This window comes from Calypte anna, chromosome 19 (genome assembly GCF_003957555.1).
Source record: "Calypte anna isolate BGI_N300 chromosome 19, bCalAnn1_v1.p, whole genome shotgun sequence".
Lineage (NCBI taxonomy): Eukaryota > Metazoa > Chordata > Aves > Apodiformes > Trochilidae > Calypte > Calypte anna.
In genome coordinates, this window is record NC_044264.1 from 9,300,907 (window position 1) to 9,318,355 (window position 17,449).

The following is a 17,449-nucleotide window of genomic DNA, read 5'->3' on the forward strand; positions in this document are numbered from 1 at the left end:
AACTTCAAAACCAGCCTGGGAAGCTAGGTAGGATTCTCTGTATCCTTTTTTTTTGACTCCAGGTGGATGGAGGGATATTTTATGTGGATTTGCTATTTAGCATAGAGAGGGATGTGGATATGGGTCATGTGGATTTGCTATATGATACCTGTTTACAAGGAAGGCTGCTGGCTTTGCCAGCAAATGCTGTCTTCCCTGTGAAATCTACTTCTGGATGGGCAAGGGAGGAAAGGAAGAAGCAGAAAGCTCTATGCTTTTCTCCAAGCAATCATGGAAAAATAATTTTTTACAGGAGAGAAGTGCATTTTGAGCTCATGTTGGTCAGAAGGAGGAGCTGACCACACAATGAAGCTGGCAAGTTTGTTGAAATTCTGTGTGGATGGTGTAAATATATTTCTTGTGAGTAATGGCTAGGTTTCCTTGTCTCTTTCTGCTTCCTGAGAAAATGTTTTGCTGCAAACATATTGTATTTGGGATTTTTTTTGTGTGTCTGCCCCTCCTGTCACCCTCCCCTGCTACTGTCAGATGATTGTGATAGGAGTGAAGCTGGACCTGTGCTGCTGTAGTAGATCTGCTCCTACACCTCTCAGACCTCTGAAGACCTTGAATCAAGGTCTGGTCCAAACCTGGAAAAGGACTGGTTTTTGGATGCTTTATGCACCACCATGTAATCTCAGTTTGGTATCATTTTAGAAATAGGGAGAACCTACTGAAGGCTGTTGAGTCCTTAGTGGTAGTTGAGCTTTTTGGTGAATGGGCTCTACCCTGACATTCATTACAGGTGAACCCTACACCAAGCTGCTTCCTGGGCTTTCACAAGCAAAGCTACATCCAGACTTGGATAATCTCCCAGAATGTTTTGGGATTAGTTAGTACGGCTGATTTTCTACAATCCAAATGTTAGCATACTCCTGCTGGTCTTTTTTGTGTTAAACCTAAAACATACATTTCTAGTGAATTTTATTTTCCAGGCTCCTTTAATTTTCTCTTGTACTCCAGTTTGCAGTCAGAGGAGCTAAGCTGTCTTCAACTCTGGCTCCAACATATGTGAAATGTATTAGGAAAGTTCTGTGTTAACTTTTCTGTACATGGGACAATGCTGGTCTTTTAGATACCTATGTTCCTTCCCCCACCCTTTCCTGTATTACCAGGGCTTGAGTATTTGTTCTTCAGGAGTCACTATCATTTCCTAGTGTCTTTGCAATCTAAGAAGTTTCATGCCAAATGTTGTACAGACAAAATTCTTGAAAATTTTGAAGGTACCTCTGAAACACTTTTCCATAACTATCTTCACAAAAGGGAACAATGTCCCACTTCAAGCCTGCTTGTACAGAGGAGTTAAATGGGTAAATCCACAGTGCCCTTTCTTTTATTGTAGGAAATTTGCCTGTCCTTTACCTTCCACCTTGAGAGGCTGGGTGTGTGTCCTGGGTCTGCTGAGCAAGGTGTCCCACACAAAGCAATTTTGCTGTGTACGGATAATACCATAATGACCCATGTGAAGTAAAATGTACTGCAAATCCCTCCCTTCTTCACATCCCCCACCACTAAAAAAAAAAAAAAAAAAAAAAAGTAAACCCAACCCTAAATGTTGTGAAGAAAACAGGGAAAAAAAATTGCATTACTTTTCTGATGGAGTGTTCTCTGGATTCCCCTGCAGCAAGGACAAAAAGAATAAAAACTCAAAGCAATCATAGGTCTCTGTTCAACTTTAATCCTTCATTTATGTTCCCTTCACAAAAGTTTTTCAGCTAGCTGAAAATACAGTTAAAGTCTTAATCATTCCTCTAAACTTAAAAAGGTGAACTTGTCTTCCTGTGTGGTATTGGGTTTTTTTTTTAAGCTTATATTATTGATTAAGTATGAAAATAATTTTTCACCCTGCATTTCCTCCTTTGGTGAGCTGTGGTTAATCTCACTGCTATTATTTGTCTCAAAATGGCCATAGAGCTGTAGCATAAAGTCATCTCTGCAAACCAAGCCCAAAAGAAAAAAAAATAAAATAAATATACAAGCCAGCTAATGTGAAATCCTATTTTGGTGTGGCCAAAATCTAAAATTCTTAAAGAAGCTGTAACATTATATGGCAATAGAAAACTGTTGTGTCTGTCTTCAGAGAGAGAACTGGAGAACTGGAATAATAAAAGGAAATCCCATTTCCCAGTATATTCAGTAAATAATTGGGTAAGATCTGAAGAAAACAGTTCAAATGACAGTCTTCTTGGAAAAAAGGTATGAAAACTGTTAAGGATCATCAAAGTCTGATGCTTCAGATGCAGCCCTCCAGAGAGAGGGAATTTCCACACATGTGCCACTGTGCTGAGATTCCCTTTATCTTTGTAGCACAACTTATTGGCCATGGGCATCCCAGAGTAGGATTCCATACTAGGAGAAATAAATAGTTTAGCAGAGAAGCCTGAAATCCAGAATCAGTAGATCAGATGAAAGGAATCCTGTATCCTCAGCTATAATTTAACTTTAAATATTCTGAAGGAAGAAGGGAAAACTGTGTTAGCACAGATGAAATCTGTCATGTATCCTTCACTAGACAGGATGACCCAGATGTTGCTGAGCTGTGTCAACAATTTTTCTTTGCTCTGTACTGTACCTTCATGAAGGACAATGTAGAGATGATAAGAATTACTCCACGTGTTACTGTCTTCCTGATTTGCAGTGTTGAATGTAAACATACTCCAAACAAAACCCTTTCTAGGCACTTAAAAACAGATTCCTCTTGAAGGTCCTCTGTATAATTTCTAGAATGTCCTCCAGTGTTAAAACTACAGGCTTGCAGTTAATCCATCCTAATGTTTCCTGTAGGTGTTTTTTGTGTTTGTTTGTCTGTTTTTTCTAAATTTGAATCTTCATAGCTTTCTCTTACATTTCCTTTGAATTCTTGTGATTTAGTGCAATGGGTTTCATTTTATATAGAAGCAGCAACAGAAGTCCTTGGTTAGTATCTGGAGGAGGACAAGGTTAAAGTCTCTATTGAGATAGGATTCAGAAGGCAGTAGTTAAGAGGCACTACTTGATACAAAGAGCCAACAACAAAAAAACCCTCCAAAAAGCCCAGAGCCTTGAATGAGGTGAGAAGTATTCACTGGAACAGAGAACTCAGGATGTAGGTGAGCATCAGGGCCAACATTAAGACCTTAGCAGGAGGCAGGAGCATGCTGGCATTGGACCAGTACACCTTGCGTTTGTTCAGGGACTGAGCAGGCCGGAAATTTTCCACCATGAAGGTTGAGTTCTTCCCTTCAAAGTGGACTGTTGAAAAACGAGAAATCTGCAGACACCAAAAAAAAAAAATTTTGTTAAATCCTTTTTCCACGGTACATTGGAAGTCATAATATTATATATGTGCAGTGCCTTAATCTGTGGCATTGTTTTGGAGTGTGTGGATGCATTAAACTTTGCAGGAAATAATGTGATGGAGGCCACTGCCAGAGGTCACCAACAGATGATTTCTTTCAGCCTTGCAAATCATGAGGACTTCCTTTCTGCATGAGCCAAATTGCTTTGTCCAGCTCAAGGGCCAGGTTACACCAGTCCTCCTGACGCACACAGTCCTGCCCTTGTCCATCACATCAGAGGGACACAAAGTGAGATGACTTGGATTTATTTCTTTGCTTCAGATTTCAAACTGCTTCAAACTGGGCAAAGCTGGCCCAGAGCATGCAGATGCTCACCCTTGTGTACTGTGCCATGCTGTGTGACTTAAGTGATTGAAGTGATTATGAGTACACTGCAGGTAAGGAACTAAAATGCAGATGCTGGCTCTGGCCCAGGCTATGCTGGCTGGTAGTATTGCTTAGAGATCACTCCAGGACATCTGAATTTTTTAATCATGTACTCTCTCAGCTGAACAATCTGTTTTTGAGGCAGTCAGTGGTTCAGTGTACTGTTCCTCCCTATAGGCCAAAAAGGGGTTGCTTAAAGGTGATGCTGGTAAACATAAAGTTTCCATTTTCAAGTATTCTGTTCTGGTATCCTGGCACTTAAAGCAGGAGGAGAAAAGCAGTGATCTTTGTGGGGGAGCAGATAACAGCAGTGGAAGTGGTGCTGACGAAGTGCTGAGCTAGGAGTTTACCTGTGGGATCTTTTGGCTTTCTTCACACTGTCATTTCCCTTTCCTGCCATTTTTTGAGAGATGATTTAGTAGAGTTGAGAAACTGGCACCAGGGACTATGTTTAGGTTAATGCCAAGAGTGTCACGGGAACACAGCAGCAGAGCAGCTGAGAAATCCCTGTTAAATTATGGGAATGAGCAGGCAGAGGAACAAAATAACCATCAAGAGACCTTCCAGTCTCTCTCCCCTCTGTGACTCACCTGGGAAATGCTGAGTTCAATTGGCTTCTCAAATATTGTCCAGATGACACCCTCGTGGCAGTCAGGAGTGGTGAGGGAGCCCTCATACCGATAGTACCTCCCAAGCTCCTCCTTGGGTGGGAGCAGAGAACTCAGTGCCAAAGCTTCCATCTGTGCTGTTTGCCCTAGACAAACCATGTTTGTTACTGCTGGTGACAAGGGGGGCTCTGAGTGCTTGAAAACCTCATCTTTATCATTTGGCTTTGAAATTCAAGTAACAATCTCTATTACAATTAGGACAGGATTGAACCACTTGATCATCTGTGTGCCCAGAATACATGTTGCAGTCTGACCAACACAAATATCTTACCTTTGTATTTAATGTTCTCTAATTCATTTATGAGAGATGCAAAGTTTTTGTTTTCTCCTTGAACCTGAAATGGAAATATTTGTATTCTGAATCATGTGCTTCTCAACAACTGGTCAATTTAAATGTGAATAAAACAGAAAAGAACCACAAGGCTTCAAACATAACAGCAAGCAGAATATGGAGAAGGATAAAAGAACTGCAGAAGATAGGGAGGCTTAGGTCTTGGACTACTATAACTTAAACAAAATTGATCACTCAGCCAAATTGCTGATAGATTTGAGATGAACAATCAAAAACTTGGCTACCTACCTTTATAAAGAATGCTAACACAGCCACCCCATCTGCATTTTTCTTTGCTTCTGTTATATCCGAAACATCATCTCTGATGTGGACAATATGAAGCTGTAACACAATAGTCAAGGCCAATTATTGTTCATTTTTCCTGTATAGTTTTAAGCTTCTGTTTTTTCCCACTGTTGGGATTTCATATGAGAAGTATCCAATAGGTTTTAATGCAACAGTATCTTAAAAAGCTAGAGTTCTGGAGTAAAAGCCAACAGTCTGACCTACCTCCATGGCTTGTTTTTCTCCATCTATGCTGTGCTCTGAGCCAGGCAGGTACTGTGACACCCCTTCAATTCCCCAGTGCAGGTGAAATTCTATTGCCTTGTATTTTCTTCCCAGACCACCGCCTCCAATTTTAGGGGATGTGTTTAATATTACTTTAACTGTGGAAAACAAATAGGGATTGTTTGGTTTTCTATTTAAAAAAAAAAATCAAATCCATATTAGTAGTATGTGAGAATAGAGAGATGCATTTTCTCAAGATTGACATTTATCCTGCTTTTCTTGTGTTTCCATACCAGGTCTTCCAGAAGTTCAAGGCTACAGAGGCTGAACTCTGACAAACTGTTGGCTGGGGTGAGTTCAAGAGGAACAGGAGAAATGTCTTAGTCCACTCTGCAGGGCTATGCAGTGTTTAGGAATCCCTTTGTGGTGCAGCCCTTGGTGATTCTGTTCCCAGTTCCACCTTGAACTTGAATGGCCTGTGTAGACCCTCACATGCTGGAGAGCTGAGCTACCCATTCATTCAGCTGAATATATAATAACAACTAAAATACATTAAGATATGGATCTCTTTTAGGCAGGGCTTAAAGATGTTCTGGTTTGATTTAGAGTAGCATTGCAACTTAAGCCTAAGCTTCTAAGTAATTTTATCTGCTTAATGTGATGCTTGATCCATTCTTAACAGCAAAACAACATTTTCTTTGGTGTTTTTCTAGCTATAAATCACCATCACTTCCTGTGCTTGAGACATTTGGGATATATTTATAAAATTTACTTATTAAGACCTCTACATTAAGCACAGTATTTTTCTTTCCATATGAAAAATTGTTTTGACCAAGATTGAAGCTCCAGAGATTTAATTTCTATTCTGAATTCCAAATGAACTGGAAGCTTGCATGAGTCACTTGGTTACTTTGCTTTTTTCTCTCTAAATGGATGAGCAACCTATCTTTGGCTTCATTTATCTGGATTGTAAGACCTTTGAGACACTGACCTTTGCTCTCTGCACATCACTGAACATAATGGCAGCCTAATCTCATGTAGAGCTTCTAATTGCAGATGTAATTTAAGCATTAACAACTCCAATGTTGTACTCATTGTAGCACAGGAGTTGGTTGCCCTCGGAAGGAAGACATTTTAAAAGCCCAGTTTAAAAAAAAACAACTTAATCCTTTTGCAGGGCTGAGAAAGATGAGTTCTGATCAATCCTTATGAATAATAATTTTTGTGTAAAAGAAATTTCTATGCACAGTTGCTATAATGTGGAGATTCTTGAATATCATCCTGTAATGGGAAAGTCATTAACCCAAATGCTAGTGAAAAGTCAAAACATGTCTTTTTCTCATTGTCTGTCCAAATGCCAGTGTTTTTCACTAGAATCTCTGGCCTTGAAAATCTGCCCAGCCTTCCCACCTTCCTACTTAAAGTTAGGAAAATACTTGCCACTTGCACCTTTCCATTTCAGGGAGTTGGCAGCTCAATCCCTCAGTGATTTTAAGAAGCTTAGATATTTATTTTCTAAAAAAGAACAACAGTTTTATTTTTAAAATTAGAGTAATTTAGCATAATACTGCTGAAGCATCATCATTGCTATTGATTTTACTGGAGAAAAGGGGAGGGAGTCAAACACTGAGTTCCTATTCACTGATTCCCTCCTTGCTTACTGACTTGTTATTCACTGGTTCCCTGTTTACTGCCTCTCTAAGAAGCTGATCAACAAGCCAACATCAGATTACTCCTGTTTGTGGAGAAAACAAGGTTTTAAGTAGCAGTAGTGATACCTAACAGCTTGTTAAGACACGGAAGAAGTAGCTCCAAGTGCAGGCACAAGTAAATCCCCTAGAACAGTAACAGTTTGACAGTACTTGCCTGTATGTCCATTATTTTCTAGGTTCCATTTTGAAGATCCCCTCACATCGTATCCTTCAAAATTCAGTGGCTTAAGGCTGTTGTCATAAATGGCATTTCTGGTGACAATATTGATAGGTGACTGCTTGTTTCCATTGCAGGTGACTTCTCTCAGATACCAATGCCGAGGATCTATTTAAGAATGAATAAAATAATTTTTCTCTGCAGACTGCAAATTCTTAATAAAGCCAAGCCACCCAACAGTCAACATATTATTGCATGGAGAACCATGCAAGACACTTTTGGAGAAAAGCTCTTTGGATGTTGGAATTTAATGCAAGAAGTTTCTTAGCATATAATTTTTTATACCTTTAAAAGTTTTAATATATGTCAAGAATGTTCTGTTAAGCATAAAAACATAATGGTTTAAAAATGGTTTAGCAGTACCTTCACAGTCTGGATGTTCATGTGTCTGTGAATAATAGCACCAGTGGCTTCCAACTAAAAAAGAAAAAAAAAAAATCATTGAAAACTCAGATACTAAAAAGCTGTGCAAATTGTCCCCCCAGTGAGCAGATGGGAAATGGATTTGCAGCTTGTGGATCAGAGAGTGATAGCTGGGTACCCAGTTTTGACATCACCTTGGTTTTGCCTGCCCAGCTTATTGAAGATGTTTAATTTCTTCCATATATAAACAAGAGTGGCTGGTAAGAGGTGAGTGCTTCAGCTGTAAAGAAATTTTCAATTGCTAAAGATTTCTTAGCAGTATGGAGCACACCATCCAGCAAGTCTGGCTGGGTTCTATTATCAAATAATTCCAAAGAGAACATAAAAATTCTGCAGTTGGCATCTCTGTCCACTCTCTAGGTGTCCTCCAGTCTTTAATGAATCAAAACACACCTGTTAATGCTCCTCCAGAAAACTGTGCTAGCAGGAAATACTGGAACTCTAAATGGGCTCCAGTTTTAAATAATTTGGTTTGGAAACCTTGGCTTCAGCAACTTCTTGAGCCAAAAGTTCCACATCTGAATATATGTAGTGCTAAAATAAATTTGCTTTTATCACTTCTGCACTTGCCATCTTTTCATGTACCTGTAAATTCACTTAGGCAAGAGAGCATCTTGCTGCTTTCCAGGAACTATTTTAAAATTACTTGGTACAATCAGGAAGAAGAAATAAAGATTCTCATTTCTGAAAGAAATGAAGAATCTTGCTTCTAACTCAGCTGTGATCCCATGCAGATGGCTGCAGAATTTTTCAATAGAACATCTGAATCTTACATTTTTGTTGCCAGAAGAAATACAAAATTCAGAGGGAGCTGATTTAACTTAAATGCTGATCCAGTCAGAGAAGTCAGGACTAGTCTGTTTATCCAGCATGCTGCAGTGGCAGTATATAACTAAAAGGAATTAATTATTGGATCAGTAACAACTCAAAGCCTCTTATGATTAATACCATAGTTCCTGTTTGTCTGTGCTTTATAGGCATCTTCCTAAGTAGCTAATCAGTTTTAGATTATTATGGAGAAGTCCTGGCATTAGATTGCTAATTACCATAATTTGTGCCCTTTTATAATGTGTCTGCTGGAAGGCTTATTGCTTTTAACACCTTTATATTCATATCAGTAACACAGCAATACCATCCAACCAGTACCATCTAAATACCATTTAGAGGTTATATAGAGAACCTTGGTATGAAATGTGGCTAGCTGCAACAGCAGAGGGAAACTTGGGTGAGCTTTTGGCAATTCATTTGATCTTAAAAATGGTACTTTTCTAGCTCCTCTCACAAAAAAACTAGATTTTTGCTGAAAATTATAAATAATGTTGACTCACTTTCTAGTTTAGCAATATTGAGATAAAATGCAAGCAACGTTGCTACAGTCGTATTGTAAGAACTGCAGTGACATCTACATTTGGTTTGTTATTATATTTAAAAAAATATTTCAACAAGACTTTATTTATTCCCACAGTTCTAAACAAACACCAAAGCCTGGCTCTAGGGCCTGCCATTTCTAAAACTTGATTGTTGCATTTTTTCAGCTGTGTACACAAGACACCAGCACCTCCAGCAGAGCTGAGCAATTTCTCATCTCCACGGGGAAACAGAACCAGAAGTTCCAAGCACAGAATGACACCAAGGGCCTTAATCAATATTTTAATCAATAAATGCAGAGCAAATACCAGGTAAGCCAATCTTCACATTGCTTGGTTATGTCTCATCTGTGGTAGTGTTTGCATGGGTGAATGACTGCAGACAGATTTTTGGCAACTGCTGTAGCCCAGTGGTCAGGGTTTGATTTAACAACTGCTGCACTAGCACCCTGTGACAAGTTGGATGTGCAAGAACCTTCAGAAGAAAAAAATGCTGCATTGTTGAATAACATGGACAAAAAAAAAAGGATTTAAAAGGTGAAAATATCTGCAGCATGAAAGGATGGGTACCTGCAAAGGTATGGGATGTGAGTTAAAGGAAAGAGGAAATTTGTCAGGTGAGAAATCAAGGTCAGTTGGTATTACACTGTGTTTACTGTCAATTCCTGGAACAAGGTCGACTGTTCTGGGTTTGTGCAGTGCCTTGCACAATGGGATTGTGATCATGCCTTAGACATCAAAGTGTTACTGTAATGCAAATCAAATTTTATGGTCAGTATGATTCACAATTAGGAGTGAGTGCAACAAGTGCATTGTTCACTGGGTGCAAGGCTGTGAACCTTTCAGACCATGACCACAGAACCAGGATAATCAGGGACAACCACAGGAAGCACTGAGGGAAGGTAAATATCACCAAATCTTCTTGTCAGTGGTCCTGATACAGTGGCTCTGTATCAGAGGGGTGAAGTAGAAGTCAGTTATGGAGCCTTTCACTGCTGAGTCTGAGTCCAACCCTGCTCAAACAAAGCAACCACTGATTTTTTTACCAGCTGAGAGGTGTTGGGCAGGTTCTCTCAACTAAGCTTGTGGGTTTCAATCATGCCTTAGTAGATTGATGCAGGAGCACAGGAAAGATCTTTCAGCCTGCTGGTCAAGATGATGGGAAGAAAAAATGGTTTTAAATTCAATTTTAAAAAATCCAGCCCTCAAGTGCCAGCTTACATCCAGCATCCTGGAGTATTCTTCCCTTCTTCTGTTGAATGCAGTGTACTCCAAATAATTAGTGTCTAATTTTTGTAGGCTTTCTGAGGAATTCCTGATGCCTACAAGCTAACAAAGAATTGGTGTTTTTCTATCAAGTGCTTATCACAGGTGTGGTTTAGAAGGTTGGGTGGCACCAGTGAATTAAACAGGATCTAATTTAGCAATTCCTATGAAAAAGGGCCTGAAAACAGTTAAACCTTAAACTGTGAGCTTAATTAAACATTGCAGAAGGCCTGAGCAAATAATGAATTAATGTTTGATGTCAACTAGATGTTATTTTATATTTGTGGTAACATAACACTAGATAAAAGGATCTTTTGTGTAGATGTTGCTCAGGAGGAACCAAACTGCCATACCCTGTGTGACAAGGAAAATTTGCATTTTATTTGAGTCCGATGCGATTCCTCCTTCTGTATGGAGACCTTGCAATTACAATGGTCCTTTTTTCCCCTTGGGCTTTATGGTTTTATTTCTGAAGCAAGAAGGAAAGATACTTGTCACATCCAGTCAGTTGTCTGTGGTCTTGGGCATGATTGCACCCTAAGGTATGCTGTGTAGTCTGCTTTTAATTGTCTGTGCGGCTCCTGCCACTTCCCTTAGGAGACTTTTCCACAGTCTATTAGCCTTCACTGTCAGGAAATGTTTCCTGTTTAATAGCTTACATTTTCCACTTGCTTATCTGCATCCCATCACTCCTAGAAATATCACTGAACCACCCTAAACAATTCTTTTCCCTCCCTGGTGTTTACAGCGTTCAAATAGTTGCTTCATAATCTGTAATTCCTGTTCCTGCTTCATCCATCCTTTGTCCCATCCCTTGACAATGTGCCCTTCACCTTCCTGCAGTCCCCTCACCTGACTGCTTTTTTGGTCAAACTTCAGTTTATGCAGCAGAGCATAAGGCCTTTTTTTGGTGTTTTGGTGGGGTTTTCTGTTTCTTTCTGCTGCTGAGGTGCTGCAACCATTGCTGTGACAGGAGCTGAGCTGCCTTGGGGTGGGTGAGAGTTTACTCCTATACCTGCTGAGGGGGGTGAGTTAAACCATGAGCATTCACAATTTGCTCAGAGTAGTCTTATTTGTCTAAATGTCATTAAATAAAGACATTTGCATTGTTGTCACCACTGGAAGTGTGTAATTCAGTACACTTTTACACCTAGAGTCAGAGTTGCTGGATTATCAACTGTAACTGCCCCTTAGGTTGTGTTATGAATTCTTGGTTCAAGTGGTGATACCCCATATTGTGGGTGTCACCTGGACTTTGCTGGGTTTTAATTTAGAGTAGGGCTGAACAGGGCTGGAGGCCTCCTCTTCCTTCACAAAGTTCAAGACAGTTAAATTTAGGGAGTCTCTCTTGGCAAGTAAGCAGTCCCACTTATCTCTGTTTCTTCCTTGTCAAATTTACAACTGGTTTCCTGACCAAAGCTGTTTCTTGGCACCAGAACAGCTGGAAAACAATACAATTACGTATTGTTTTCATTTTATTGTGAATGTTTTTGATTGTTTTAGCTATCAAGCCTAGCTTGGAAACTTGAGGCAAAAAAAATTCCTTCAGTTGAGAACTCCCTCTTCTGTTCAGTTAGGCAGCTGGACAGAGGACAGTGCATCTGGCTGGGAGCCAGCATGTCTGCAGTTTGCCAGTGTGCTATTGTGTGATCTAGGAAAAGACCCTTAAGCTCTTTGGACCATGGTCAGATTGCCTGAATTCCATAAAAGTTCCTAAATCTATTATTTGTTCTACTTGTTCCCTGCTTACTGCTCTGCTTGGACCTGCTGAGTGGCTGTTTGAAAGCTCACGTCTGCTCTGATTCAGTGCTGTGAGGCAGGTGGTGCTCAGGCCAGCTGGAAATTGTCAGTTTGTCCATCTGCACAAAAGAGCCACTAAAATAGGTTTTGTCCTTCTGGAGAAAGTGGTTGGAAATGTATTAAAAATAGCTAACTGCCAAAATATAAAATTATTAACTGTAATCTCTTGAAGTGTGAGTTACCTTTATGCCACTAACAAAAACCAGCCTGAAGCAGCAAGACAGAATATCCTCTGTTGCTTTTTAGTTAAAGTCTCTCTTTTAGTTAAAGACTCTTTCACTGACTGACTCCTTTGTTTGTCCCTCTTGCCACCCTCTTTCAGCCATGCCCTCTCTGACAAGCCCTTGTTTTCTGAGCCACCCAGCTGGGAGTGCTCCCCCTGCACTGCTGCTTTCCAGAAAGCCCAGCCTGCCCTCCCTGTCACTGTTCTCCTTTCTGCCCTCTTGTCCACCAGTTTCAAGTCCTTCCCTAGAATCTCTTTTGCAGCAGGGGGAAGGCAGCCTTCCCCATCAACATGACAAAACTTGTGCACTTTTTAGCTTGCTTTGTGAAACTTATTATTTTTAGTACAAGACAAAGTGACCTAAGTATGTGGAATCAAAGGCAGCTTTTCTAATTAGTGAGATTGCTGAACACAAACTGAGCAGGTAGACAGAAGTCTGTTTGTACATTCTTAAGTACTACACATCCTCAGAGAAGTCCTGATCCAACCCCTTTCACAGGCAAAATCAGTTCCAAATGCTTTTCTGGGTACCTATGCAAACCCAAATGTTTGTGTTCATTCATCTCTCTCCTGTTCACTTGTACCTGCACATTTTCTTTTCATAGTGATATACATCTATATGTACCTGCATTCCAAGATACTGTGGGGAGTTAATCTTGAAAGTAAACTTCACTGTAGTAGTGAAGCATTACAAATTACCACATCTGATCAGAGCACAATGTTTATAATTTGCACATGTATATATAAACTACGTGCTCAGTGAAGTTTTTTTAATACTAGAGGAAAAATCCAAAGAGATTGCAGAATCCTTGATAAGCCCTATAAACAATTTCCTTTGTGTCTGAGAGGGAGGAAAATGTTCTTAGTTGTGACCTGTGATACTGCTCTAGCCTCTGCCATATATATATGTGTGTGTGCTCATGAATTTGCTGTATCAAAGAAGGAAGCTGGCCTTTAGCAAAAATGACTATCCAGGGCTAAGGTGATTTGCATCTCTGGGCTATTTTGCTTTGCTTTGTTTGCAACAGAGGCAGAGCCAAATAAAATTCGGAAATCCTCTTTTAAGTGCTTTTAAAATTTAATTCAAACAAATTACTTTGTGGCTTTGCTCTCCTTTTGTTGTCTTCTGTGCTGGGTTTATGACGAGTGATCCTATGGCTAGAAATGTGACTTAAAAATGCAATAAGAGGCCATTAAATATATTCTGAAACATATCAAAGCATCCCCACAGAGGGGAAAAAGCCTGTTCTCTTGGAGACAGGCACTCACCTGAGAAACTGGACCCCTCAGCAGGTCTTGAAGACCTAAGTGTGCTCTTTTGGGGGGGCAGCTGAGAGAAAGGTGTTTCACAGCAGCATTTGTCTTTGAAACTGCTTTTCTGCTTTCAGTCTTGAAACCTAAATGTAAGGACTAGGAGAAACCATGGCTCCAAGTTTTTGAAGTGTTGGGGTGCACAACTTGAAGCACGTGTGAGATATTCCAGTTCTTTTGCTCTAGGAGAAAGGACACCAATTCTTAAGCTGAAGTAATGTCACTTCTCACTTGTGTCTGCCTCCTGTGCATGGTTTCTGCCATGCTCCTGTCCTTTCCCCAGAGCTGAGGTCAGGAGCAGCAGGGAAGCAGCCTGGCTTGGCTGCTGGAGAAGGATGAGGTGATGCAGCACACTGCAGTTCTGCAGGAGCTCAGCTAAACTCTGAGTTAACAGAAATTGATGACAATGTAGTGTACTCAGGCTGGGCAGGCTGAGCCTTAAATGGAGCATTAGTAATGTGATTGGGTCCACTGTGTACATGGAAAATTGCCCACTCTTTGCATCTCACCAGAAACAGTGATTTTGGGACTCAGAGCTCTGATGCCCTTGAATTCATCAGCCTAGTAAAAAATCTGCCTGCTCAAGACCCTTGATGCCTATCAGCACTCTGGGATGAAAAGTTGCATTTTCAGTTGCTTTAGAAATAAGAGTAATAACTGCAATATAAGACCTGGAACACAGAAAATGCAATAAGCCATAGCTGCTCTAGGCAGTAGTCCATGGGTACTTTAGGAAACTCAACTGAATTGCCCTCTCTCCACTCACCTCATCCAGCACATGATGAAATGGAACTGACAAGCTATCACTGACACTATCTCAAAGTAGAGAGATAGCTAGAGATGGAGATGGAAGAAGTTAAAAATCTCTTTTTATGGTGCTAATAGAGATATCAGGTGTATTTGAATGGCCTGGGGAAACATCAGACTGAGAATTAATTCTGGCAACCTCAGTGCCACCAGCATGGTTATGTAAATTTTATGTTTGTGAAAGTTAAAAGCATGTAAGTAGAAGTATAGAAAATTAGAGAAATCATGTTCTATCATGTATCAATCTTCTGGAGCACTAGAGCATGGACTGTGAGAGAATGTCTTTGCATGGCTGAGTCCTGGTCTGTGATAAAGAAAAAGGTTAAAAGTTGCTGGGGTTCATTCCATTCCTTTAAAAGAAAATTATTTTCCATTAACACATGGAGCATGCTGTAAACCCACTACAAAAGATGGATGTATACTACTGTCCTCTACAGCTGCTTTTCTCTGGTTGGCACTGGGCTGAATCTACCATTAATAAAACCTCTCTCAAAAGGTTTGAAATATTCCTGTTGGAACATTGCAGGCATTTTGCCTCTCATCTGCCTGTCTAATAGCAGCACCCGGGGGTTATTGATCCCCCAAAGGAATCAAGCAAGCCATCTGAGGTGCACCAGTGCAGCTATTAATGGAATATGCTAACTGAGAGCCAGCAAAGGCAGTGGAGGAGGTGCTGGACAGAGATTGAAGGTGGCTGGGTTCTGTTCTTGGTGCTGGCTTATCTCTGGCTGCACCACTGTGCCTCCATTTCCCTTCTGTAGAATATGGGGATAATAAAACTGGCTTCTTTAGACAGCCCTGTAAGGACTATCAGAAATAATTCCCAAACATAGGTGCTGTGATATTAAGGTAGGTCAAGGCTGAAAAGCAATTGGGAAGATTAGCAGTCAGCTGTATTGACAGATTTATGTAGGGTGGTGAGATTAGAAAAACAGCCCTGGTGTTTGTGCAATGAGCTGTATGGAGGTGTATGTGCAATGAGCTGGTAAGGTAGTGCTGGGCTAGTTCTAAACAGTGGTAAGATAGAAATTAAATCCTTATTTTTTTAACAAAGAAAGATACCTGCCAGATCTAACAAAAAATAATTTATTCTGACTCTCAGAAGCTGAGTTTTCTTGAAATGTGTAAGATTTTGCTGAGCAGAATGTATCCTTTGGAGCTCCTACTGCAAGTGAAAAATAAAATAGGGGGAAGAGGAGGTTTGTTGTGCATTAGTGACTCTAGTTGGCCTCTGCACTCAGGGAAGAAGATGGAAATAATTATGGCTGGGGAAAAGAGCAGCAAGAAGTATTCTATGCATTTCCTATCTTATTTCCATCTGCTAAAACACAAATTATTAAAGCTAATCTAATAAAGCCCATAAGGGTTTTTTAAGTAGTATCTCCAAATCCTGTAATAAATCCCTTAGTAGAGCAGTAGCTTTAGCAAAGTGTTAATCAGCCAGTAACAAATATCAAGCAAATTCTAGTTTTAGACTTTGGAAGAGTGAAGGTTCTTTGTATTCACCTGCACCACATGTAGGAAGCTCCAGAGACAGAATCTGCACAGAACACAAGCTAAAGAAGTGGGAAAGTGTTTGAACTGCCCAGTAAGAACTGGAAAAGGCAAGTTACTGAGCCAAGGATATGGAGAATTCATTCAGAAGAGAGAAATAAAATGTGGGAAACACCCCCATGTCCCTCAGGCAGAGCTTCTTAAGGCACTTTCTGAGCACCTCAGACCTCTGTGACTTTAAGCCTGGCAACTGAATCTTGATCTACCTTAAAACTGTCCCTCTAACAGGCTCCTGGTGCAGTGCTTCCCCGTGATACCTCTCATAATATTGTAGCTCTTTTTTTTTTTTCCCCTTAATGCACTCTAGTCTATTTTAGTGCAAACAATAAACCCTTCATTAGTACTAAGAACTGCAGTGTTTATCTTTAATTTTGAGGCTGTGTGCTGATATTTACATAGGAAAGGTAATTTATTCAGTGTTATAGGACTGCTGATCTAATAGAAGCATAAAAATATCCTCTGCATTTTTCAATCCTAATTATAGATTGCTGTTTAATCTAGGCATTGCAGGAGCAGAGGGTACTTATGTACATAGTGCACAGGCTGCAAAAATAGATGGGTCTGCTGGGCTGATGCAGCAGAGACACATTGTTCCTTCTCTCTCAGGAGGCAACCATAAGGATTTCATCTTACATCTTAAACAGCGAAGTGATATGAGTAGAAAACTAAAACAAGTTTAAAGAAGTTTACATATAGAGAAATTTTGGTTTTATCTTTTAAATGTACATCTATAATTAACTACAGAGATTGAGTCTAACTTCATTGATTTTTCTTGGAGGAGGAAGGCAATTAGAATCTCTAAAGGTGGGGGGAAAAAAAAAGCCCACTCGTTCATTCATTAGAAAAGTCTGTACTTGATATTTTACCCCAAATAACAGGCAGAAAAATAAACAGAACATTTTTCATTTGTCATATAGAAGAATTAGAGAGTCTGTACTGCAGGTACTGATACTCAGAAACAAATCATAAATAAAAGTAACCTTGGTGTACATAGGGTTAGAAAGAGCAGACAAGGACTTACCTAGTGCCTCTGTCTTGAGAATGTGCAGAGAGAACAGAACAAGGAACAGCAATTCCATTATCTATTTTAAATAGGCTCAGTGTTGACACCAGAATTGATTACGCTTCTTAGTATGTGATCATATTTCTGCTCTCAGTTTTATACTGGAGTAAGTAGTCCTGGACAGACCTGAAAGCCATAGCCAGGAAGGTGAACTCCTCCCCTTTGTAATTTCTCCAGATTGACCGTACTCCTCATTTGCCTGAATTTCTTCATTTCTCCAAAAGGAATGGCAGAAGGAACACAACTGTCCAGCCCTGTGCAAGCAGCCTGTAGAGAAGAGCTGGGACTTTGCAACCTATGCATGTTAAGTAACTTACTACTAAAATGCTACATTTCTCTGACAGCCCGGATGACATTCAGTTACTGCTTGCCTTGAGGTTAGTGTTTTGTTTCAAAAAACCCTCAATGAAACAAAAAAGCAACTTCCTCACTCCCCGTCCTCCCTGTTCCCACAACC

General features: G+C 40.1%; 1 protein-coding gene across 1 annotated transcript; it reads right to left on the reverse strand.

The window, feature by feature from the left end:
• Window positions 1-1,694: 1,694 nt before the first annotated feature.
• CA4 (carbonic anhydrase 4) lies at window positions 1,695-17,362 on the reverse strand. Its single transcript, XM_008492333.2, has 8 exons — window positions 16,951-17,362; window positions 7,542-7,595; window positions 7,116-7,286; window positions 5,250-5,407; window positions 4,989-5,081; window positions 4,680-4,743; window positions 4,331-4,494; window positions 1,695-3,286 (listed from the first exon to the last, which is right to left on the reverse strand). The coding sequence occupies exons 1-8, from the start codon at window positions 17,006-17,008 to the stop codon at window positions 3,098-3,100; spliced, it is 951 nt and encodes a 316-aa protein (XP_008490555.1). The 5' UTR covers window positions 17,009-17,362; the 3' UTR covers window positions 1,695-3,097.
• Between the last annotated feature and the right edge of the window lie 87 nt (window positions 17,363-17,449).

Excerpts from the sequence above, each read along its gene's own strand:
- CA4 (XM_008492333.2), bottom strand. The coding sequence starts at position 17,008 with ATGGAATTGCTGTTCCTTGTTCTGTTCTCTCTGCACATTCTCAAGACA. Across the intron at positions 4,495-4,679 it reads AGAGAACATTAAATACAAAG|GGCAAACAGCACAGATGGAA; the intron begins GTAAGATATTTG and ends TGGTTTGTCTAG. Across the intron at positions 3,287-4,330 it reads TTGAACTCAGCATTTCCCAG|ATTTCTCGTTTTTCAACAGT; the intron begins GTGAGTCACAGA and ends TGGTGTCTGCAG.